The sequence below is a fragment of the Penicillium crustosum genome (genome assembly GCF_028827405.1).
Source record: "Penicillium crustosum strain IBT 35664 chromosome Unknown utg000003l_segment0_segment0, whole genome shotgun sequence".
NCBI classification, from domain to species: domain Eukaryota; kingdom Fungi; phylum Ascomycota; class Eurotiomycetes; order Eurotiales; family Aspergillaceae; genus Penicillium; species Penicillium crustosum.
In genome coordinates this window covers 4094999-4119805 of record NW_026623124.1, presented here as the reverse complement: position 1 = coordinate 4119805, position 24807 = coordinate 4094999, and the positions used below count along the sequence as shown (strand labels likewise).

Below are 24807 nucleotides of genomic sequence, written 5' to 3'. Positions count from 1 at the left end.
TATGCGTCCTTGTTTTTGTGTGTCATACGCCCGGGTGCGGCATTTGAATGGGAGACAAATTCAAACCCCTGTAGATCATTCCTATTCACGCAGCCCTGGTGAGACGCTAGAGCGCCAGAACAGACTTCCGGGCGCCTATTAGCAAAATTTGAGTTTGAGGCTCTTAGGCCTATCTAAGAAGGGTCAAGATCAAGAATCAACAGGTCGCGACTTTTTGCCGCACAGCAGACTTTTCTCAGCGGTCGCAAAGCTGCGCCTTACAAACATGACAAAAGCCAGTCGTGTTCGTGCCGGCGGCCTGTTACGTTAGAAATCTCAACTTACTTGCTCGAATAATCGTGTGGCCTGATTTTTTTGCTCTGTGAAAATTTGAAACAAAAGGTTCGGGGCAGCGACGTGGTGGGGAAAATTCCAAATTCATCGCCCACATGACCGTTTTCATATGTACGCACCCGTGTCCTGGCTGATCCGAAATATGGAAAGGAAAACCGACGGTATTGCCGCACTCCTGTTCCGGAAAACGCAGAATATTTAAATCCCTTCCATTGGCTGGATCAAGTGTTGGAGGTTGTGATACCACTTGCATATGCTTGATGAGCGCTCCCTTCCAACGCCACAGTCGTTGATCATATAGCGAAACGATTGGTCAACAGTTCAGGTACAGCAGACTACTGAATTCTAATCCCTAATCCGACGGGCCGCGGCGAACGATTCGGCCTTTAAAATCCCAGCCTCCTGCTCTGACTCACATCCCCCCCGGTTATCGCTTCCCTCTGCGGGGCAGACCCTATGGCTATTCATGTTTTTCTCTTAAAATGGGGATTCCCGGCGAAAAAAAAGTGTCGTTGCCCAAAGAGCACTTGGATTTCTGCATTGTACTGAGAAAATACGGCGCAAATAATAAATCAAATGGGTTCTCCTCGCTGGTCTCCCGATGAGAAAAATTTTCTAGCCTCGCTGCGTGAGCTGTACCCAGGCTATAGCTGGGAAGAATTCACCTCCCTATATAATTCAGTCACCCCTTATCAGCATAGATCAGTGGATGCGATTAAAAAGAAATTAAACGAACTAGTAAGTTGTGCATGAATCTTCATTGCTTGCCGTTGCAGTTGTTGACTTATTAAAACCCCTCGAGCATTAGAAATGAAGAGGCTTTACAGTGATTGGTTTCTTTTAAAACTTCCCAGCCGTGATCTGCTTCAGTCTGCTGTTCAATCATTTCACTGCGAATTAAAGACTCGCACTTCTTGAATTAATCACCGATTCGGGTTATGTATCTCACATCAAATGGCAGATATGTGTTCAGGGCCAGAAAGAAATTAACCTAAAATTCTTTTAATTATTTTTTCATACGTTTGAATAGAAGCAGCTAATCTCGTTACATTATCAACAACAGTTATGTTCATCTTAATAGTCCTTAGCAATCGCCCCCATAGAAGTATCATCAACCCTATGGTGAACAGAATCCTTCGAGCAAGGTCTAGATGCGCCAATATAGGCTCCGAGACGACTGACTGGGTAGCTGGCATTTCTAAGGCTCCCCCGACTTTACAGTGACCACGAATTTGCGGTGACCACGAATTTGCGGTGATTACGATTTTGCGGTGATTACGATTTTGCAGTGACCACGATTTTGCAGTGACCACGGTTTTGCGGTAACCACGGTTTTGCGGTGACCACGGTTTCGGAGATAGACATAATGCTATTAGCAATGTCCGTGGTATAAAAGTAAGTAACAAGGCCCCTTTCCAAACTCACCATTTCGTCCGCTCTTGTCTAACGAAAATGGCAAAGTGTGAACACTCCGCCTGGCTCGAGATTTGGAAAGGCGACGCAGGGCCTTTATTGAGTCATGGCTGGCGTCTGCCTCGAATAATCGAGGATTTCCCAAATCCATCAAAACAATATCCACAAATATCCCTTTTCTTAGGCCGACGACTGAAGGACAAGGCTCTTCGTGCCCTCTGTGATAGTAACTTCAAACGAAACTGTCATAAAAGTGCAATCAATATTCGGACTGATAATCGTTCATTACACGCACTGTACCCCAGATTCTTCGCTGACTGTGACCCGACATCAGAGACTCTACATGAAGCTTGCATAGGCCCTCGAGCTTGTCATCATAATCAAGTGCTGTCATTTCGTTCCGTTCCTTTCCCCCATAGTCTGCATGACCTGATTCTCAGTCGCCTACTGTTTACGTTTGTGGATGTGATCTGTATATTCGAAGATAACTTGGGAGGCTTAAGTACTATGCAAGACATGATTCTCACTTAGGCATATATTGGATCCGGATCCTCTTTGCCTTATGTCGTACGCCCAAGAATTATTGTGGTACTTAGCCAGCAATCGCAGAGCGTAACCCAGGATCAGCTTGACGAGAATGATTTCTTTTTCGATCTCTGTGCAAAGGAACCTTCCATTCATCATACTTTCGCGGACATACGATTCTGTCGCCTACCTTCAGAGGGACTATCACCTAGTGCTCGATTTCTATACCTAGGCGCAGACATATCGCGACAGCTTCACGACGCACGCTTCGTACGCTTGCAAAATCAATCTTTATTTTCGGCGACCCATCTAGATGAATTATTCAGACTGGCGGCGGAGAACCTATGCGTGTCTCCATTGGCTACATTTGATTTCATTTCAGCTACCAGACAACATAATCTGCTTGATAGGTCGTTCGGCTCGCACCTCATGGAATTTCTTCTACTAGCGGGAAAGAGCAGGATTCCATATGAGGGTGTCTCTTCTCACATTGTATCAGCTATCCTAATGGATGCGTTTCCGCCTGGAATGCATTGTAAGTACTTCTTTCCGTGATGAAGATGCCATCCTAATAGCGACAACACTAGTATTCTGCCCTCGCAAGGTTTTCCGAAGCCTTTATTACGACACCTACTATAAAGTCTATCGAAATGTATACAGCACAGATAAGCTTACTTAAGTTCAGTGTGATCGGATTGAGAGCCGCATTACTGCTTTGTTCGATAATATAACACTAAATTCACGCCCTTCGGCTCACGTTCATCTGGAAAATTTACTGAGTCAAAATAATTATTGGGGGTGGCTTAGATCAAACCGAACGTGCCTGATTTGTATTAGGCGTTATCCGGAGCACAGCTTGCCTTGTGGTCACTCACTTTGTGATATATATATTCAGATCTTTGGAACTCTTTCATTGCACAGGGAGGAAGAGTATCATGTTACTTTATGTCCTCTCTGTGGGAGTCGAAAAGCCTTGACGGTTCGACTGAAGCCATCCACATCTGCTTCTCGTATTCTCAGTATTGATAGTGGTGGATTACGTAGAATTATCCCGCTTGAAAACCTCAATATCCTGCAGAATATTCTTGGACCCGAGCTTCTACTTACGGATATAATCGATTTGACTGTTGGGTGCAGCTCTGGTAGACTGATTGCCCTATCAAAGTTTATGCTTCGAATGGATATCAACTCCTGCAAGTCACTTTTCCGGGAACTGGCAAGTAAGGTCCTGACACGGAAGAAACGTTTCATCCGTTCTTGGCTATCAGACGGCCTATATAATGTAACAACCCTTGAGAGTGCCCTCAAAGATCATTATACGCCAATAAGAAAAATGTTTGATACACCACAAGCCTGTGTCTCATCAAATAAAGTAGCGGTCATTGCAAGCGAGATAAAAGATGGGGCGCCGTTTATATTCACCAACTATAATGGGTCAGCGCCGCATAGAGCAGAGCCTGGTTAGTCATTTGAGGTGCACATATTGATAAACAGGCTAACAAATTCAAAGCATATGGAAGACTGCGGCCCGATAGCGAGACTGAACCGAAGGTCTGGCAAGTGTGAGTTACCTATACTCCAGCCTGCTGACACCGCTGTCTAACAAATTCCAGAGCTCGTGCCACATCAGCAGCTCTATCGTAGGTAAAATGCTCATTTCTTAAATTGCAATAAGCTAACCACTGAAAGCCTCTTTCCCACAATTGAAATCGATAGACTTGGCACATTCCAAGATAGCGGAGTAAGAAGACATAATAACCCCATCAACCTGGCTCTCTCGGAGGCGAAACACCTATGGCCAAACTCTCCGAACCCCGATGTTTTCATCTCACTCGGCACTGGATCAGTCCCATCAGACCCAAAAACAGTTTCCCGGTTCCGCAATATATTGGTCGATGGATGGGTACCACGAGTTTATCGTGCGTTTTCGTCGTCATTTGAAGGTCAGTCCGGCTAGAGGGAGGTCCTTGGATTATTGGATGATAGATCTCGAGATCATTACTTCAGATTCGACTTGTCAGTTCCTAGAGGCCTTCCTGGAATGGACAATACGGAGTGCATGGATGGGCTATCGAAGTTGGTGCACTCAAGCCCGTCTAGGCAGCAGAAACATCTGGAAGCAATCGCATCATTACTTGCCACATCATTTTTTTTCCAGTTGGATGCCACGCCTATATATTATTCTAGGCTTCTGCAATGTGTCGGCTCGATACGCTGTCGAGCTCCTGCACAATATGCCATCAACTGGATTAACGGCTTTGACTCCTCGCGCAAGGATTTCTTCAAGGACAAAATAAATTTAGGACTCCACCTAACTTCAGATAACATATGTTATCATTGCAATCGATACTGCAGACCAGTGCGATTTACAGTCCGGGATTTAAGTGAAATTATTGGGTTATCTATTCAATTTGGTGGCAAAGCACGCTGTTTAAGTGCATTTCCAAACAACATACAGTGGTTCATTGAACAACAAGGGCTCGGCGCAAAGTTTGGGTCTCAAAACCATCAAGTACATCCGAAAACAGGGTGTCCTGTCTGTGAAAGCCAAGAAGCAGGGAGACCTAAGAAAAGGAAGTATACTGATATATAAATTGACTTTGTTGTCCGCTTGAAGACTTGGATAGTCGCAAGAGATTTCCATGGAAGTTTGTCAAGCACTATTTTCTTTATCAATCATATATCATCGTCTTGCCGGCGAAGCCGTATAATTCCCGTAATTTTCTATTTGGGGATCTTTGCCTTAAAAGTCTAGTCGGAGAGGGTGGCTTGTACTGTAGTCAATAAACAGCCCCATTCCAAACAGAGAACATAACGAGGTTACTGCACAAATGGACTCAAAATAGCTACGTGATCGACTCATGTTACTATAATATGTGATCGACTCATGTTAATGTGTGATTGACTCATGTTAGTGTGTGATCGACTCATATTAATGTGTGATCGACTCATGGTCGGTTCGGCGAGAGTCAAAACATTCCGTAACGGGCCACGATTTCCCCTCTGGGCCACGATTTCCCCTCTGGGCCACGATTTCCCCTCTGGGCCACGATTTTCCCTGCTAGACCACGATTACCTCGCACGGACAACGGATTTGCCAACTGAAATATCCTTAGGTTTAAAAGCGGAGATGATACGCTTATAATTTTCTTTTATTTATACCCATTCATCTCCAGTCCTTTTGCATCAAGAGGTCTTTTTCTCTTTTCTATTTGTGCAATGAACGCGCTCACTGACGAACAGTTCCAGCGTCTTCTTGACGGTATAGACCAAAGTTCTGGTCCTGGGCCGTTTGACTCTCTCTTTGATCCTACACTTCTCCCTTTGGGAGCCTGTGACGATGGAATTTTCAGTTGCTTTCCCCCACTGCCACCCATAGAAGAAGAGGTGCCATCACTATCAGACATTCCAGCTCTGGAGGATGATAAAACTGTCTCGTCGATCGCGACCTCAGTACCGGAGGACAATAGAGCTTTATCAATAATGCCTTCGGTCCAGCACCTCCTTGACCAGCAGGAAGATCAACTTAAAAAGCTGAGGCTTGAGTAAGCCACCCATTGTTATTCAAATTTTACAAGTACTAACAATCCTCAGGGTGGAGGCATTGAGAACGTGAGAGCTACCCTGTTATAAAATGGCATAGCATAACTAACAGTGTCACAGAACTCTTGAAACGATCAGAAAATATCATCTCGAGTCTCTCAACCCATGGATTGACCAAGTCACTGAGACGTTGAAGAAGTTGGGTGGTATGCTGGATGAAACTCCGGCTTCTGCTACAGACGGCGAATTCGATATCAACATTTAAGACCAATGCTCATTCTGGACTGACTATCTAAGGGAGGAGCATGCTGAGGCGGGTTGTGTGAAGATACAAGATGTCGGCCGTTCATTGACTTGGGGACTTGGACTATATATATGCTGCTTCTAGATAAGGGACACGTTGGGGTTTTCTTTATCAATTCTCGCAAGCTTCAAGGTTCCTTCTGCCCGAAAATTCTTTTATCTTATGCAATGGTCAGTCCTGCTGTAGTTTGTATAAATGTCAATGTAAGTTTCCAGGACGAGCAGACAGTAGTGTGACAAGATTTTGGCAATGGGTCCATCACAAGTGGGGCTATAGTGTGCGGCTCGCTGATCAAGCAGGTTATGCAATACCACAAAAGGGAAAAGAAGAAATGAAATCACAGTCAGTTTAATTGGTATCTACTTCTGAGGGCCGAAGTGTTATTCTGTCGTTACACTCTATTTCCAATCACTGCCTTTCATCTCCATCCATCAGTCAACTATTGTTTGCAGAGCCCAAATCAAGTAGCTTTGAATCAGTACCCAATTATTGAATCGTATTTGCTACACTATCTGGTCTACGGGAGATGGTATAAGAACATGGTTGCAAGGCATAAAGGAATCAAGCATACCATCAGACACCTCGAACTTCTATAACCTCCACTTCCTTCGCCGCCACCTCTCGACCAAAGCGAATATATGGTTTAAGGCAGGATGGCCCAGGAGACAATTGAAGAAAGTCGTGCTAGATGAAAATGAGACCCAGGAATTTCATGGAATTTAGAGACCATACCTTCATTAGCTTCTTTGCCGAGTCCAACTTTGTTGACTCGACGAAATTCGAAACATGAGATTGCCAATCTTTCAACAACGATTTACCCTCTTTTAAAAAAGTACTCGGTTCGAGGCATTCCAGGATAATCTGACCGAGGGCCTGGACGTCTTCTTGCGAATCTCTTGTATCCCTATTTTCAAGCATCGAGGTCCCTATATTGGCTGCTAGCAATAAGCTTCCATTATTACTATTCCTAAGGAAGGCCCATACCTATTTTGATGGCGCCAGTCACTGATAGGAGAATGTTGTTCGATGTCAAATCACCATGGGTGATTCTCAGAGAATCATGGATGTGTTGAACCCCTGCGAGTATTTCTTTTGAAAAGGCTGCCACCTCAAACAGTTGAAGCCGTCCAAGCGGGGAACTGAAGATCTGAGCCAACGAGATATCCATTACCTCGTATACGAAAAAGATATGACCGTCGTGATATAACGCCTCGTGCAGGTGGACCAAGTTTCGGTGGGGGCTGTTTATGATCTTAGAGAGCTCCCCCTTTGATGTCTTCACCGCTTTGAGGACTCCCTCCCGAAATGTCTCGTCGTTGGTATGAATAATGAAGCCAGACCCGGCCTGATTGATCTTAAAACTTTTCTGGTATCGCTCCTAAGGATTGGCGGCTGCTTTTGAGAGCTGGGGTAAAAGCGCTTGTCTTTTCTGAAGTCTCTGTGCACTTTCTTTCGTTCCTTGAACTGCTGCTTCAAGATCCGCCAAAGGTCTCTTAACACCTGCCTCGCCAGGCTTGGTCCCAGGGAACCTAGATATGCGATTGTCTTTATTAGGTTGGAGATCAGTCGGCATTTTCAACGGATAAGATTGCAAGATTTGTGGCTCTAACGAAGCTATGTTTTTAAGTTCGGCTTTGACCACGAAAATCCCGGAAGGAAAACCGTGGCCCATCCTCTTCATCAAAATTGTACTTCTATGAAGCGTAGACGTGATTTTCCTTTTTTTCCAACTCATATTCTTCCCAGCATTTACTGAAAAAATGCATTCACCGTTGAATGTCTTTGTTCTTTATCTTTATATCGTGGCTGCTTTGACCACTTTGCTCATCATTAAGAGCTGGCTGGTAGCAGCTTTGAAGTTCCTTCTGCATCCATCTGGACCAGTCGTTGACTTTGTCTCAAGGCACATCTTGTTGCCGCACCTCTTTCGAAGACGAACTCTTTGGGGACCAATGACCCGAATCCGAGCTATTCTACACGCCGCGCATTTTGCCGCAACCTTTACATGCAATATCATAGGTGTGCAAGACATAAGTTCAGCCAGATCCCGAGCAGGATCACTTGCTACACTGCACATAGCTTCCTTGGCAGTATTTTCTCAGTTGACCTTTGGTGCCGCTCTTTTAAACTTATCTCTCCCTACCCAACAGCATCTACACGCCAGTGTGGGTGTCATGGGAGTATTCCAGAGCCTGCTTCATGTCATCTTTGCCCTTCAAGCCATTTCTTTCGATTTAAGAGTAACTATTCAGCGGTTCGGATTTGCTGTAAGTTTCTCGAAATGTTTTACAATCTTGATTTTGTGCTGATTATTAGGCAATTATCTCTGTCGGGGTGTTGTCCTTTTTAGCGCTGCCATGGATTCGTCGGCGGGCATATGAGCTTTCCACCAACATGCATATCTGTCTAGGTCTTTCTACAATTGTGGTTCTTTGGCTCCATTTGAGGAATCGATTCCACCTCGACGGATATCTCCTCATTGGAAGCATCGGGCTCTTCTTTACAACCACGCTTATACGGATTGCATATCAAATTTATCGTAATTGGCGGGGCTTGGCCATCGCGGAAAAGACCAAGAAGTTGGAAGGGGCAGTGATGCTATCTTTCAGTCCCACTCGTCCTTGGAAAATCCGGGCAGGTCAATACCTTTATCTAAGAATCCCTGCTGTCCGCCCTTTTTCTTTCGCGGAGTCGCATCCCATGAATATTCTTTGGTGGGAGGAAAGCAACACAGACAGAAAAACAAATCATATAACAGTGCTTGCTAAAGTAGAGACCGGATTTACCAGATGGCTGGATTCTTGTCAATACAACTCCTTGCGAATTATTCTCGATGGTCCATACGGCAAACCTAAAGATACAGACCACTATGACAGCTTTGTCTTCATTGCTACTGGGATTGGTATCTCAGCACAGCTTGCTTACCTAAAAGAGCTAATCATGGGAAGAGATCGGGGCCAGCGTTTGAGAAGAGTCTGTCTGATATGGCAAGTTGACGAGGAGGGTATGTTTCAACAAGATACCCCTCAAGAGAATTGCAATTTAACTTCCAATTAGCCCACGATCAATGGATTTGTGATTATATGAATGAGTTGCTTGATTTCGATAGACCAGATTTGGTGAGTCACCTCTTCTTTGATTTGAGAATTGACGTTGATTTAGAAAGGTACTCCGTTGGGCTTTGTATATCGATGCAAATCCCCCAAAAAAAGAGGAGGGTCGAAAAGGAAGACGAGGTCTTCAACACTATGGAAAACCAGACCTGAAAGGTATTGTGAAAGATGAAGTGAGGTTCTGCCCAACTAAACTTCTTCTTATGGGTAAGTCTTCATGCTCTACCGGACGCATCATTTGTGGATCTAATCCAGTACAGTTTCCGCCAACCCACAAACACGAGACAAATGTCGATATCTTGCTCTGGCACATAAAGAGAAGATTGACTTTTTTGAGACAGAATTCCAGCCAGCCCCGACAAAAGGGACTTTCTGGGCTCCAAAGGAGGGACCAGTAAAGTCTCATGCTGTCTGACCGTTTATTCTAGTTCTCTCAAACTTCGAGCTATGAATGGAGGTTTTTTTTCAATATGTATCTACAATTTTTATTCCAATAAATGGGTAACAATATGCTACAGCATTGTTTCTTTCAAATAGTAAATATGATTAATGGCGTTGAGGATTAGTTCCATGCTCGAGGAGCAATGTCACAGAGCTTCACCATGGCGGCGTAGGTGAAATCAAGCGCATATTCAAGATCGCGAAACAAGTCGATGTGGATGCTACTTTTGGATGAAGTGCATGCATTCATGGAGCGTCCGATTGCCTCCCATGGAGGTCACATCCACCTTGTAAATGCCTTTATTGCGAAACCTTGAATATTATGAAGGTATCCCATCCTATTCTTGCCTGCCAGTCTGCAGCCCGAATTAGTTTGATATCCAATATTACCAGACGCCGACACAGCGTTGATGTCATCTGAAGAAGGGCTAATTGTAGGAACGCATAATACTCATGCATTATGCGATAACTAAGCCAATAATGTAAACATGATTCCTCCCGTCCCGTGATCTGACGGCACGGACGTCAACCGAGTCGACTAACGCTGTGGTCTGTGAAGCAAATCTGCTCAGGTCAGCCTGGTGAGAGGGAAAGTCGTGGACCTACGTGGGAAGCGAGTCTGCTCAGGTCGGCCTGGTGAGGGGGAAAATCGTGGACCTTCCTGAGAAGTCCGGCGTCAAGTGAAGCAAGTCTGCTCAGGTCGGCCTGGTGAGAGGGAAAATCGTGGACCTTCGTGGGAAGTCCGGCGTCAAGTGAAGCAAGTCTGCTCAGGTCGGCCTGGTGAGAGGGAAAATCGTGGACCTTCGTGGGAAGTCCGGCGTCAAGTGAAGCAAGTCTGCTCAGGTCAGCCTGGTGAGAGGGAAAATCGTGGACCTACGTGGGAAGCAAGTCTGCTCAGGTCAGCCTGGTGAGAGGAAAATCGTGGACCTACGTGGGAAGCGAGCCTGCTCAGGTCAGCCTGGTACATCATGCGTGGGTCCTTGATTGTGACGAAAAATGCGTCTAGAGGCGTAACCAACGTGAGTCCTTGAAAGACTCGCGAATCATTGTCTTTTCCGAACGAGGCTCCTGAGCCCTTTCGAATTTGAGTTCTGAGAACGAAAAACCGTGGCTCGCGGTGTTTATAACAGATCGCATATGTCAAGTCAAATTTGTTCTCTTCACCATCTGCAGACATGGAAGACATCGGGCCATTTCGGATACGCGAATGGATTCAGCCAAATGCAGTAGGACTTGGTATGTTTTTGATGCCTCAAGGACTTGCAACGGTCAATTGACAACTGGCACAGGTCATCACATAGAAACATCGGAGGAAATAGTGATTAAGACCGAAATTGCGAGCGCAAAGCTTGACCAAGAAGCAACGGTTTTACAGACCCTCGCTGGCGGCATTGGATTTCCGACAAGAGTGCTATTGGTTCGGAAACTCCTCTAACCGAAAGACTATGATTACCAATGCACTTGGACCCTCTCTGGAAGACATCTTTGACAAATGCGATCGACTCTTTGACATGCAGTTAGTCCTCGAGTTTGCAAGCCAATTCATATTCCGCCTAGAATGGATGCACTCGCACAATATCTCGCACGGCAACTTGACCCATGCTTCGTTCACAATGGGGTATTCCCCATGGCAGGCACCACAGGTCATTCTTGCCGATTTTGGAAGCATTGACATGGATGAGAACTTGGCAAGGAAAGACATGGAAGCAGTGGCAGATATCCTTGTTTATCTTTCAACCGGCTCCCCATCGTGGGAACACTTCCAGGCACATAAGCCAAAATTTCCGATATTCCATCTCCCCTCAAAGGATTCCTTCTGATAATCTCCGGGAGAGAGATCAATCCTGCCGATTATATCATACCTCGGACATACTTCCACACGGCACGCCAAAGTCTACCCGGAAGAAAAAAATTTTGGGTGGGCTAGGTGGTGCTCTAATGAAAAAGGATCTCAGCCTAAAGAGTCTCGCTGTTAAGAGCACCGGTGACTTGTTTGAAGCTCTTGGATCGAAGATAGCGGCTGTCGGAAGCACTGTTAGCGATATAGCATGGGGACAAGACCAGGCTGAATTCCTACTGGGATCAATGAACGAGATTATGGGGACTTACTTCGTGCTTTTGATGCGAGATAAGCCAACTCAAAAGAGAAGGCGCTACCTGATGGGTGCATTCCATCTTCCTAATAGACTATGGAGGGACCTTCGCTGGTTCCTGTGCATGGCAAAACGCGGATCTCTCCCGTTGCAGAAGCTGATATGTATCACCATCTACAAGTACATAAGGGTTTTGCTTGAAGTTATTCCTGCCTATAACAAGCATTGGACAAAGATGCTGTCGGATACAGCTTATTCTCAAATGGACCTCGATGAAGAGTGTCGTCAAATGTGGAGAGATGCGTGGATTTACTGGAAACACTGTGCTCACTTTTTAAATAAATGACGAGTGGTAGAATATCGTCCTGTGTTGGTAGATATCTTGGACTTGATTCCGGAAAAATAAACCACATTGTTTAGGTCATCGCTTGAATAATATCCGGTAACCGCTATGTCACATCTCGAAGCGTATTGTAAAATAAGTTTGATGATACATCGAATCCCTGAAATTGCTCGGTAGATCTAGCAGATCTGGCAAGATCAACTTCCCGCGACTTGCCTTCTAACCGGTCCAAGACAACTAACCCCCAAGAAGCATAAAAAAACTCTTCGCAATTTATAAGTCACAGATATGTACCCACCTACAATGGAAAGCTTTCAGTTGTTTCTCTCCGTCGAAGCTCTACCTGTGCAGCGGGGTCAACACTTGCGTAAACCCCGACATTTAGGGGCGTGGAAAAATAACCCTCCTTCAATCTGACGTCGTACTTGAACAGAATGTGGGCTAAACATATCTTCAACTCAGTACTCGCGAAGAACCGGCCAGGGCAAATATGTCTACCGCCGCCAAAGCTATTCTGCTCTCGACTCGACTGCACAAATTGGCTTGCTTTATCTCCCGCATGACGCCGCTTCACGAAACGATACCCGTCGTACATGTGAGGGTTATTGTGAACTTCTGGGCTCCACATATCACTTGAGTCGACCATTATATGAGAACCTCTCGGTATTGTCGTCCCATCCGGGAGCATGGTATCACGTATCACTTTACGTTCCAACCCCACTAAATCTATTAGTGAGACTCAAAATATCAGCTTCAGACCCTCGAACTTACCTGAAATAGGAATCTGTCTTTGAGACTCCTTCATCACACTGTCCAGTAATTCCATCTTTTGCAGCGCAGCCTGACAAAATCCATGATCAGATATTGATTGCTTGATCTCCTGCCTCAGTGGTGCGGTAAGCTCAGGATGTTTGGCAATGTCGATAAGAATCTGCCTGAGGACTTCGCTAGTTGTGAAAAGTGCTGCCATGGCCAGAGCGAGTTGAATGTCGCCAGCTGGTAGCTTGTTGCTTGATATATCCAAGGTCCAGGAAAGAACATCGTTGTACCGTGGTGCATTTCGTCCTTGCCGTTGTGCCACTTCCGTTTCTTCGGCTCTTCTGTTGACCACATCACGTATTATTACGCGAGCTCTCCGGACAAGAACACGGCATGCCGAGGTGTGCGGCAAAAACCATTGTACGATCGGCCGGAAAGGCGCTCGCCACGTATGAAGCTCATCCACCGCAGCGAAAAATTCTCGTACATATGTCTGGACAAGAGCCTGCCATTCAGGGTCGCTGGCCTTCTCGGGTCCCACAAATACTGAGGCCGCTGCCAGTGAAATGATCCCTGTAGTGTCTTTATCCCAGTCAATTGTATGCCAGGAATCGCTTTCCCCCAGTGATGCTGCAAAGCCGCCGCAACATGCTGATTAATTGTTGGTAAAATTTCCTCGTTCTGGGACAATTTAGTTCGCAGCAAGTCAATCAACATCCTGTCGGGGCTATGAGCTGCATATTGAGCTTCGAATCCTGGAAAGTGTGCAAAATATTCCTCCCTGACCAGCTCTTGATGATCAAGGTCTCTGTTTGTCTTAACCCAATCACTGAGAACCGAAGGCAAGACGATTTTCATCCCATTAGGCACAAGTAGAGTGATTGGCCCATTGTACTTGGCGAAACCCTCGGCAATTAATTGTTTAGCATTTTTGCAGTACTCCTGATACGCCTTTCGGCGAAAGATATCGCCGGGATAGTCGTTGACGACTGGGAATATTGGTCGCTGCTTTGGGATCAGACAATAGAACCCGACAACGATCGCAATGAAGGTCCATCCGAAAGCGCAAGAGAAAAATTCAAGAATCATGGTCGCGGCTCAACTGGAGGAATGTGAGCTACAGGAGAATTCAAATTTTATGAGAAGCATCTGGGATCTGTTCCGAACTATAAACCGTTCAAAATTCTGCGCCCGCCTGACGCACAATGAGTCTTGATGAATCATGCCCTAGCGCGCCCCGCAGTCTCCACATTCACCAGACTTATCCAATGATGTCACGCCTAATGACAAAACTTAACGATTCTTATTCCATAATACTGCTACGTAGTGTGTTTCCAAATAGTGTAAGTCTAAGAGTGTAGAGGGGAATCTGATTTCGAATATTACTGTACTATATCGATCCACAGCCACTGCCCCCGTGGCGTCTCGATCCCTTTGTGGAGATCGAAGTCGGCTCAGACCGAGAGACAGCGATAGAACAGGCCGAGGCCATCCGCTCAACATCAGACATCATCGTCTATTCGGACGCTTCAGGACGCGACGGTCAATTAGGAGCCGCGGTGGTAGCATTCAACGACAACATGGAGATAATTGAATCCCAACAGATCCAGGTTGGGCCGATGGACCGCTGGTCAGTCCACGTAGCGGAGGTGATAGGCATCTTCCACGCGGTCGGCACCGTCTTCAAGATGGCCCACCAGAGGGTAAGACCAAAAGGAGGGCAAGTGACAGCAACAATCCTATGCGACAGCAGTTCGGCCTTGCAAGCAATCAAGAACATGAGAAACAAGTCAGGGCAACGGATCGTTCACGCCATCCACCAAGCCGCCACCGAGATCCAAAACGCAGAGATCGCACTGCGCCTTCAGTGGGTGCCGGGACATTGTGGCAATCCCGGTAACGACGCTGCGGACCGAATGGCAAAGCACGCCGCTAGCCCAGGCAAATCTCACCCCTTCCGCCTGCTACTCACAAGGGAAAGGGCGTTCATCCGTAGAAACATCGCCGCTCAGTGGGAGCAGGAATGGAGAACATCCAGTAAAGGTGGTCATCTGCGGAAGATTGATGATGCTCTACCGGCGACGCATACTAGGAAGCTATACGGAAGTCTGCCAAGGGGCCGGGCGTACCTGCTGACGCAGCTACGCACGAGCCACAACTGGCTGTCCACCTACCGCAAGAAGATTGGCTATGGCGATGACGACCGTTGCGATTGTGGCGCGCAAGAGACAGTCATCCACGTGCTTGTGGACTGTCCAATGTTGGTGGAGTTACGGAGGAAGCTAAGGAGAGAAGTGGGAGACGCGTTCAATAGCGTGTCGAGTCTGCTAGGAGGCTCAAAACAAGGTGAAAAAGGTAAACCAGACACCGTCTCGCGAGCCAAAACGGTCCAGGCCGTGCTGGACTTTGCTGAGGCGTCACAACGGTTTCGCAGTCGCGCGCCACGAGGGCAGCCTAACAACGGGAACGGCAACTAGGCCACGAGAGGCCATGACGAGGCTCTAAATTCGTTTTTAGGAAGTGGATCACTCTACATGTACGTAAAGGGATAAATATAGTTGAGGTAGCCTGCATATCGTTTTTCATTGCGAGGGGTCAGGGTAAATGAAACACACACACACACACACACACACATACTGTACTATATATGCTCGATCTTTGACACCTTTCTGAGTTCCTGGAAAGACACAAAATTATTCCTAGCCCTGGTTGCTCCTAGTATCTAGATTTGTATTCCTATGTTTTCAATACCCCACCTCTAGGAGCGATGATTGTACATCTATATTGTATATTGTACTTTCTTCCGGTTTGTTAGGCCATAAATAGTACGGTCACGATAAATCTAGGATGGAAGCTAATTCTAACAAGGCCTAATTAGCGGTTAATACTTCAAAAGCTTTGCATTATAAGTATAATCAATCCATCCTATATAAATGATAACCAAACAGGGATAGCAAGCAGCTGCCTGTGGGAAATTGTGGCTTGTCATCAAAATCATGGTTCGACATCAAAATCGTGGTTCGACATCAAAATCGTGGTTCGACATGAAAAGGAGGCTTGAAAATCGGATCTCATGCTCAGAACCGTGGTTTGATCTTGCCTTCGACTGAGTATTTAACCACACCCTTTTCAAGGTCAAATTCAAAAATTCACAACAGGAACATGACTGAACAACGTGATACCCGGCAAGTCACCCTTGGACCATATGAAGGCATACTCCCTACTCCCCAGGAGCCGAATTCCGAAGGGGAGTTCCACCCAGGAGCGGGCGGAGACGAAGAGGAAGAGGAAGCTACTGGCGCAAATGAACTCACGCTTCCACAACGTAAAGCGATAGTGAAAGCAATTATAGACGCCCCGAATGAGCCCTCTGCTATTAGACGCGCATGGGAGACAAGCCTTCCGCAAAGCTTGGAGATCAACTACAAACAACTGAAATTTATTCTTCATCCTGACAAGTTTCAAGAAACCCTGGATAAGAATCAGGCACAAGCAGCATTTCAAAGTTAATATCCAAGGAATCAGATTTTGAGAACAGGCTGATCGAGTATTAGGAGTTCAATGGGCCGAGGGCCAGGTTTCGCGACGCTTTCCAGGCGAGGTTGACAGAAGTCAAAACTTCTTCCAGGGAGGCCCATCGGCGACAGAGCATGTGGAAGACGCCCTTTCCGATTATCATAAAAACTCCCACCAGGAAGCAACAAACTTGCTGAAAGATCTCTATATTGGAATTCAAAATTATCCGAATTCCAACACTGCTGCACAAGACACCTATGCTGCAACAGGCTGTCCGGGCGATGTCAAATTACCCGCCATAGCTCTTGATGAAATTAACGAGTGGATTAAAAAAGAAAATGTCAGCAGAAACAAAGACCCGGAACTTGGAATTATCCGCTACCAACAGATGCTTGGATTATGGAGGGCATCAATTGCACAGCCGGCAATAAAGCATTTGCAGACAGAAGCACTTATTTCCTTTTGTCAACAGTTTGGTTATCCAGAGGGATGGGCCAAAATTGGAATGGCTTCAAGGCCCGCACAAGCACAAGCGCAGCCTACCCAAGCGGAGTCCACTCAAGCGCAGTCCGCCCAAGCGCAGTCCACCCAAATATTAAGTCAAGGACAGCCAACTAGTGTAATTGGTTCTCAATATGCTGGGGGTCGAGCCCTAGGCGATGCAAACCTCGCACAAACGTCCAGCCAAGGACAAGGAATGGGTATGGTTGGTCCTCAGCTGAATCATAGATATGCTGGGGGTCGCGTACGAACAATTGCATTGATACCTCGACAGATCACACGTTCAATCAATCCAGGTTATACATCAACAGGAGAGAGGATTCTAATGATTCAGCTCCTCGGGCCAATGTCCGGTGCAAGATTTGTGGTTGAGGATGCCAGCGGAAAGGTACGTCTGGTATCAAGTGCATCTGCTGGTGGAAAGCTGGTCCTTGAAGGCGCTACGGCAACCGGAGTTCCTTATACCACTAGTAAAGAGCAGGATATACTCAATATACGGGAAGCAATGAGGGCTCAATTTGGAATAACATACGGGCTAAAATGGGTAGCTGTTGGAGAGGTGGATGTCAACCGCAGAAGGTCCCCATATGTCATCGTCGGCTTTTATTTCGGGCGTCTCGATGAAACTTCACCCCAACAAGAGTTTGGCGTCTCACGTTCAGCCCTTAAGAGAATTCTTACCCCAACGGAAGCGGACAGATTGATATCGGAAGCAATAACTTACGATCCTAATTTGGCTTTGCAAGATGCCATTTCATCCATGACTTGCCTGGCTTTAAGGTCTGGACCTGTTTCTGGAGGTGTTTTCGACATGCCTCAACCACTGCTCTTGCAACAATCAGCACCTCAATATCAACGTGACCCATTAAGCGGACAGAGTTCACACCAACAGCAACAATTAACACAACCATCTTATATCCAGTCAATGTCATCACAGATGCAACAGCCAGGTAGAAATCATCTGGCCGCACATCAGCAATCCATGCCACCACAGTTGATGCAACAGCCTGGTATGAATCATCTGGCCGCGCAACAGCAGTCAATGTCACCACAGTTGATGCAACAGCCAGGTATAAATCATCTGGCCGCGCAACAGCAGTCAATGTCACCACAGTTGATGCAACAGCCAGGTATAAATCATCTGGCCGCGCAACAGCAGTCAATGTCACCACAGTTGATGCAACAGCCAGGTATAAATCATCTGGCCGCACATCAGCAATCCATGCCACCACAGTTGATGCAACAGCCTGGTATGAATCATCTGGCCGCGCAACAGCAGTCAATGTCACCACAGTTGATGCAATAGCCTGGTATAAATCATCCGGCAGTGCATCAGCATTCTGTTTTAGGGCAATTAATGCAACAGACAGATGCAAATCGTCTAGGAGCTTATCAATCATTTTCACTGCCGTCATCGGCGTTTCCAGTGCCTACGCCACAGATAGGCGCGCATTATGTGGGAGCGCAACAACTGGGAGCGCAATTTAATGCCACACAAAATCTCCCTTTAATGTTGCCAACTACAACACAGTCCAATCCGCAGCAATTGGCAATATCACAGCAATCTTCGCTGCAACCTCATAGTGAAGAAGTTGAAGAAGAGTATTAGATAAGAGGGGCAAGATTGAGTCAATAGGTATTCGAGTGAATTAATCCGTGATTTAGAAAGACAGGAAATGCAAGAGAAGCAGAAAGCGAGAAACACAGGAATTGAAAATTTCAAAATAACGAGATGACTTTCCGTGTTTTTATCAAACTTTAGCGAGCCGATGTCGTTGAACAGTTATTGATATTTAATTATTCTCTGTATGTGCTCCAGCGCATGGTCTGGTATCCTGTGGTTGTTTGGAGAAACTATACAGAACGCACTAGATGGCATCGAGTTTAGCAATCGCTTTGTAATAAGGAGTCAAGAGTAGCTGTACATACAGATACAGATGGCGTTGTGGAGATTGTGTACTGTCAAAAAGTGTTAGCAATACCCAAAGAGTGTCGAGACGAGCGGACTAACGCTTTTGAAACGACGAGTTTCACACCACCAATTCGACAATCTTGTTGAATGGTTCGAACAACTAATTGATCACCTAACAAGGAGGGAAAAAGTATATTCAGCCTTGGCTTCAGGATTTCGCGCTCTATAGTGAAATCAGAGTGCACCCAGTCCTCTCTGGTATTGTAATTAGAACATTTGCCTTTTGTAATTGGTTTGATGGGTATAATTACTCCGAATAGTTGTCATCATGAATAATGCACCATGCAATGCGAAATATACCACTAGAGTCGACTTCCCCCATACTAAAGTGCGGATTGATGTTGTATATACAACCCGCCGCCGAAGTGATCTGAGAATTGGGCATTTGGATAATATAGGGCGAAAAGACCGAAGTCAAACTCTCAGATCCAGAGCCATGTGGACTTTTGGAGATCTTTTTTGCAAAGTATGCTTCTCGCTGAACATGAAAGTGATCCATAATCTCAATAAAGCAATCGTACTGCCGCGGTGATAGAGGTGGTAGATTCGTCTTCTTCCGTGTAGGTTCAAACGCATCAATCAACTTCCTGGCTGTTGCTATTTGAAGAAGTTCACCATCAAGTAATGCCTCAAGCAAAAATATTTCGGCTAATGAGTCAGTATGCGAATATCCACCACTAATGATTTCAGTTCTCACCCTCAGAGACTAGGTATCTAGGGCGTTTCCAAGATACACTCTCTGGCCACCATGATGGCCGGGTACTTGCAGACCAATCCAGTTTTTCATGGATCAATGGAAGCCAAGCGTCCAACATTACCAGGCGGTACCGGGTACCTAATTTGCGTAGCCTTGCTCGAATCCAACTTCGCTTAGATTCTTCTAGGTGTGGTGAGGTGTCCATCTTAAGCGCAAGAGCCTGGGCGCTAAAAACCACGCCGCCGTCCTGCCCGATGCTAATAAGAAACAAATTCAATATAGTATGAGAAGAAATTGAAAGCAGGGGAATAAGGAATCCTCTTTATACTTCTTCTTCTTCGGCTTTTTGGCTTGGGTGCTTTTGTGTATGACTGAAACATGCGCCAAACCTTTTGTTGACGCGCGATTGGCGGTGGATAAGTCACAAACTCCGGCACTGATTTTAATCAGCCGTGAAGTTGAGCGAAATGCACGCCAACTTTGCACGCCACATCTGAGTCGAAATTAAATCCTGACTATAGGATGGTGAAATTGAGCCTATATATTCTAAGCGTAGTCCACTTCAATTGATTGATCATAATTCTCAGAATCTAAATCCATCAAATTTGCTTAAGATGGTGAGTTATTCCGCTTATTCTTTTTAGGTCTATTATCAGATACTCATGTCTTTGTCAGTTGGAACGGGACGTCACTCTGCCGGCTGCAAAGGCTACGTTGTTAGCAATGATCAATCTATATTCCACGCGTCCGCGAATTCTGATGGGACCAATCAGCGATGATGCTCATATTATACGATGCCTGCATGGAAACGTGCTAGACAAATTAAGAGCGAACTTTTTACAGGAGGGCTGCATGAATTGTGATTTTGCGCTCGAACAGTACAAAAATTTTGTGGAATGTGCTTTGCGTGAGCTTAGCGACCAGGCCGTATTTACCTTGGCGCTGGTGACCTGGCATTTTACTCCTCAGCATGACGATAATCATATCTTTGACAGGTTCCTGGGATTTCTTCAAAACCCGAACGGTGACCCAGACACTTTGGGGGCTATTGGGGCGAGATTTATACGGGATACGGGAAAAGATCTCAACTTGGACTTCTTTCTTTGATTGCCAGCCTGGATCAAATTATGCGAAGAGTTTTGTGTCTTATCGATTGTTTCTATTGAACCTAAGTGCTTTATTTTATACATTAAGCCTCAAACAACTACTTTCTCATCCAAGCAGCTCTTGCAATCCTGCGTCTGGTAGTCGCAAGGCATATTAAAGTGAATATCAACCTGTAAGACATGAGATCACATAAGCTATAAGAGTAAAGAGTAGTGCACAACCTACATCAATCTTCGAGTCTGGTGGAAATTTCGATTCAATTACACGCATTGAACCGGACTTTCTCCGAACAACTGTGACATGGACGACTAGCAAGCCGAGCCTTCGGGCAACATGTGAAAGTATCTTAGGCATTTCGATGGGTTACAAGGCTGTTTCTTGTATGAATATTTGAATATTTAGGGATACATTATTTACTAGGAGAACATGGTGTTTTAAATACCTACGTAGGTAATCAATTAAAGGTATTAGTAATAAGCATATACCATGGTTTTGAGTGCATTACCGTCAAGAAAACCGTGGTCGAGAAAATCGTGGTCGGCGGCTAGCGTGCTATTTGGTGTCTTATAGATTGAAATTTTTGAAAATTGAATTTATTTAACGACATTGGTGCCTTAGGCATGAAGTATACATTTGTTATCCTGCTATTATTAGACGGGTATACTCATAGATAGCATCAATGTTCGAATCAAATCAGGAAATTCCTTCTAGTTTGTCAATCTACCAACAACCAAAAAAAAAGAAAAAGAAAAACCGATTTCTGGAGTGATTAACATTTTGTCTTCAATTGGTCTAAAACAAGTATACTTCCTGATTAATAGAAGTAAATAATATAGATCACTCTCGAACTTACAGGTTCCACATATCAATCTAATAATTTAATTAGATAGAGACCGAGAGACATCTTAGTCCTATAATATGATTAGTTTCTCCAATAGGATAATCTAAAAATCATAACAGACATACAAGTGGGACACGGCCGGTGAAGTAATACTTTACTATACGCCAAAGCGGAATTATAAGCAAACAGATAATAAGGAAAATATAATAGCCCACAAGGGTAGAGATCAGGAGGTTGCCATATGTGTCGTGATCCATAATTAAATATAGATGAAGTTATTTTCTTTAGATTCCAGATGGTAGATATACTAGGAAGTCAAGGTGCTTTTATAATAAAACTACAGGCTATTTTCTATAGTTAATACAATATTAAGTTCTCTTGCGACTTGGAAAAAATAGAAATTAGCTAGTAACTTATTAGAAATATAGACTTTTCTCAACTGGCTTCGGCTTGCGCTATATTTGATCGCACAATAACGCTTTACTATTCTTTTTAGTTCCTTTCGGTTCTTGGAATTAGAAATTCCTCTCTTTTAATACCATATTTCTCCCAAACATAGTGCCACTCATCCTTTTCTATGAGATCTTTTGCACTTCTAATCTTGAAGTGAAGTTTCACTAGGTCAAATATTGATGGCACCATTCCATCAATAAAGTGATAGCCATAAACATAACCTTTAGAGTTGTCGTTGTACCTGACATAGAACTTCATAGAAACATTGTTTGGCGTCCAAACTGTACAAACGTATCTCTCAAATTCAGCGATTTTGCTGAGGAGTTGAACGTTCAAGACTGGTCTCTGTAGCGGGGGCATAGCTTAGATCTAAATTGTCAGCTTTTCCAGGAATACCCGCTGAGTTACCCGGACTTTACGCACAAGGCACTATACGATTATAAAAGCCAATTGGTAGTGACTCTCTCTTGCTTGCTTTCTTAGGATATTGAAGGTCAATCGGGGTAGAAATAGGGTCTGGAAATCGTGTTCAGCACATGTATTGGGGATATGTGTTTCGAGCAGTGGATCATACTGTTTTCGTTCACGGTTTCGTTGCTTCTGCCTTCTGTGCCCTGCTCTTGAGTTTCTCTGGCGGACGGGGAATTCTCTTGAATAAATAAAAAGGACTCAATCCAGCTGGGAAGCAGCCTTCGTAGCGAGGAAGTTGAAATACAATCCATGTTTTTTGATAAGCTGATGTCTCTGGTGCTTTAGATATGAAAAGTTTTGGCTAGCAAAACAGCGCCAACGGGTTTTATAATAGCCAATCGAGCATTTTTATTAAAATTTTGGTTTACTTTGAATAACAAGACCGTCAAATTTTCGTTTTCATAATTGTAAAGAGCAATAGCCTAGTCTTCGCGTATTAATCTATTAGTTTCTGCCAGTATCATTTTGAGCAATCAAATTTAGTACATTATGTCGGTGGTTTCTTGAAATTTCAAATAAAAGAGAAGCTGAAATTGAAGGCTGAATCCTAGATATTGATCCTCGCAAAGAAGCGGACAATATTGTTGTATCCATAACCGCTTCGGGCTATAATCAAATTCACGTATTCAGAGCATCTATAGTGCTTCCTCATAGAAGATCAATTCAAGATAATCGAGAAATTTTCCTCCAATATGAGATGAGTTAAAGCAAATACTTTTCTGAATTGACGGCGAAAACAGACAGAGAAGCAACGTAGTACATAATTTCTCGCTATCGAACCACTGGATTCTTCCCGCACTTAGCCTCTGAGAATGTATCATATATTCTCCGAGACTTCGTCATCTGTTTATGGATACTTCTCAAAAGGATCCCACTGAAAGCATTTCATCACGCGTTGAATGTCTCCTATAACAGTTGCGTCGCCGGAATAGTTTTCCGACGCAATAACGATTTTCCATGTCCCAAGATTGTGTTCGATATGTTTGAGCATAAATTTTCGCTTTGGTAGATGAATCCTTTGAGGATCCAGGATTTGCGATCCATCTGAACGAACCTCCACCAGAGTTTGAAGGTTTACTGAGATGTAGCATAAAAATCGTTCTTCTTTACATCGGGTTGAGTCGCGTAGAATAAGATTAAGAAGCGCTCGAATGGATTTTCCAGCCTCGGCCAACGTGGAAGCTGAGCACATCGTCATCATCGCCGCATAAATCTGAGAGGGGGAGAACAAGCTCTGATCCATAGTGCCATTTAACAGGTTGCAACGCCTTGTAAGTTGTTGCTGGCAAGGAACACCAAGAATTATGTCATCAACCTTTATAAAACTGACGATGGGCACTATGCTCATTAGCTTCGTATATACCTATGAGTCAATAATACATACTCCGGTGTCCACATTCCTGTTGTTGCCACGCAATGAAATCATGATATGAATAGGGTTGCGGGCTGTTCAGGGCTTGAATTGTGGGTGTAGAATTCAGAGCTGATGGGCCACCCAATAAGGAAACTTTGGAATCATCCATTGTATAGAAGTAATCGCGTTGTCGATGTGGATTGGGGAGGGGGACAGTGATTTATATATTCCTTGATGAAATAACTCCTAGAGACAAACGTACGGTGGTGCTAAGAATTCTAGTCTTAGTTTACTTGGTTAGTGCCAGAGATAGTGACTATCACATAGAATAACCCCTTTAATTCTACAAAGATAAGTCTAGGCTCAAATATTGACATTTAGTGACGCAGCACATCAATGTAATTATTCGTCCAATTTCGCTTGCTAATATATAGAACAGGCACAAAAATGGTTTAAAAGTCAATGCTCAGTCACACGATATCTCGATTCTTAATTATCTTTAATCTTTTGTGCACTTTTATCAATAAATTTCGTGCAGTAAACGCATTTCTTACTCCCACAGGGGTTGCGAAGCTCCTGATATCGTTTCTTTATTCCCTGGCAAGGATCCTCAAAACAGAACTGCAAGAATGCATACTCCTCCCGCTCCCCACAGGATAAGTAGATATAATACACCTTCCAACACATTGGATAGAGTTTAGAAGCTTTTTTTAAATCAATGAATAAACTTGGATAATATAGATTTGATAATCCGGCTTAGACTCACGATTTGCTGTTTGGTAGATTATTGTGCGATTTGCAGGACGTATGTATAATCCAATGCTACTTTTAAATTAGCATTGATCAATGGCCAATATTTGGCTGGGTAATTGAGATAAATATGTCAATGTTCCACGAGGGCTCTTTGGGCTTTTCATGTGTGATGATAGTGAGATAATTAGAGGGGCTGAGGGGATGATGCCAAACAGAAGGGAGAAAATAGAAGGGAGAACAAGACATACATTTGGAAATAGGCCTTAAGAAGGGAG

General features: G+C 44.6%; 7 protein-coding genes across 7 annotated transcripts; 5 read left to right on the top strand and 2 right to left on the bottom strand.

The window, feature by feature from the left end:
- Positions 1-3604: 3604 nt before the first annotated feature.
- Positions 3605-4228, top strand: N7487_008637 (patatin-like phospholipase family protein; the record flags this gene model as incomplete). Its single annotated transcript, XM_056876367.1, has 4 exons — positions 3605-3731; positions 3782-3833; positions 3885-3911; positions 3961-4228. 4 exons carry the CDS (start codon positions 3605-3607, stop codon positions 4226-4228), a joined length of 474 nt encoding a protein of 157 aa, XP_056728555.1.
- Positions 4229-5490: 1262 nt separating this feature from the next.
- On the top strand, positions 5491-6079 carry N7487_008636 (uncharacterized protein; the record flags this gene model as incomplete). Its single annotated transcript, XM_056876366.1, has 3 exons — positions 5491-5816; positions 5866-5883; positions 5935-6079. 3 exons carry the CDS (start codon positions 5491-5493, stop codon positions 6077-6079), a joined length of 489 nt encoding a protein of 162 aa, XP_056728554.1.
- A 4051-nt stretch (positions 6080-10130) lies between these two features.
- N7487_008635 (uncharacterized protein) lies at positions 10131-10858 on the bottom strand (the record flags this gene model as incomplete). Its single annotated transcript, XM_056876365.1, has 3 exons — positions 10131-10223; positions 10279-10545; positions 10604-10858. The coding sequence occupies 3 exons, from the start codon at positions 10856-10858 to the stop codon at positions 10131-10133; spliced, it is 615 nt and encodes a 204-aa protein (XP_056728553.1).
- Positions 10859-11117: 259 nt separating this feature from the next.
- On the top strand, positions 11118-11492 carry N7487_008634 (casein kinase family protein; the record flags this gene model as incomplete). The annotated part of the gene is made up of 1 exon (XM_056876364.1): positions 11118-11492. One exon carries the CDS (start codon positions 11118-11120, stop codon positions 11490-11492), a length of 375 nt encoding a protein of 124 aa, XP_056728552.1.
- Positions 11493-12406: 914 nt separating this feature from the next.
- N7487_008633 (cytochrome P450) lies at positions 12407-13956 on the bottom strand (the record flags this gene model as incomplete). Its single annotated transcript, XM_056876363.1, has 3 exons — positions 12407-12828; positions 12880-13518; positions 13698-13956. 3 exons carry the CDS (start codon positions 13954-13956, stop codon positions 12407-12409), a joined length of 1320 nt encoding a protein of 439 aa, XP_056728551.1.
- Positions 13957-14135: 179 nt separating this feature from the next.
- Positions 14136-15344, top strand: N7487_008632 (ribonuclease H family protein; the record flags this gene model as incomplete). Its single annotated transcript, XM_056876362.1, has 2 exons — positions 14136-14210; positions 14274-15344. 2 exons carry the CDS (start codon positions 14136-14138, stop codon positions 15342-15344), a joined length of 1146 nt encoding a protein of 381 aa, XP_056728550.1.
- A 685-nt stretch (positions 15345-16029) lies between these two features.
- On the top strand, positions 16030-18190 carry N7487_008631 (putative glutamine rich protein; the record flags this gene model as incomplete). The annotated part of the gene is made up of 2 exons (XM_056876361.1): positions 16030-16372; positions 16422-18190. The coding sequence occupies 2 exons, from the start codon at positions 16030-16032 to the stop codon at positions 18188-18190; spliced, it is 2112 nt and encodes a 703-aa protein (XP_056728549.1).
- Positions 18191-24807: the final 6617 nt, after the last annotated feature.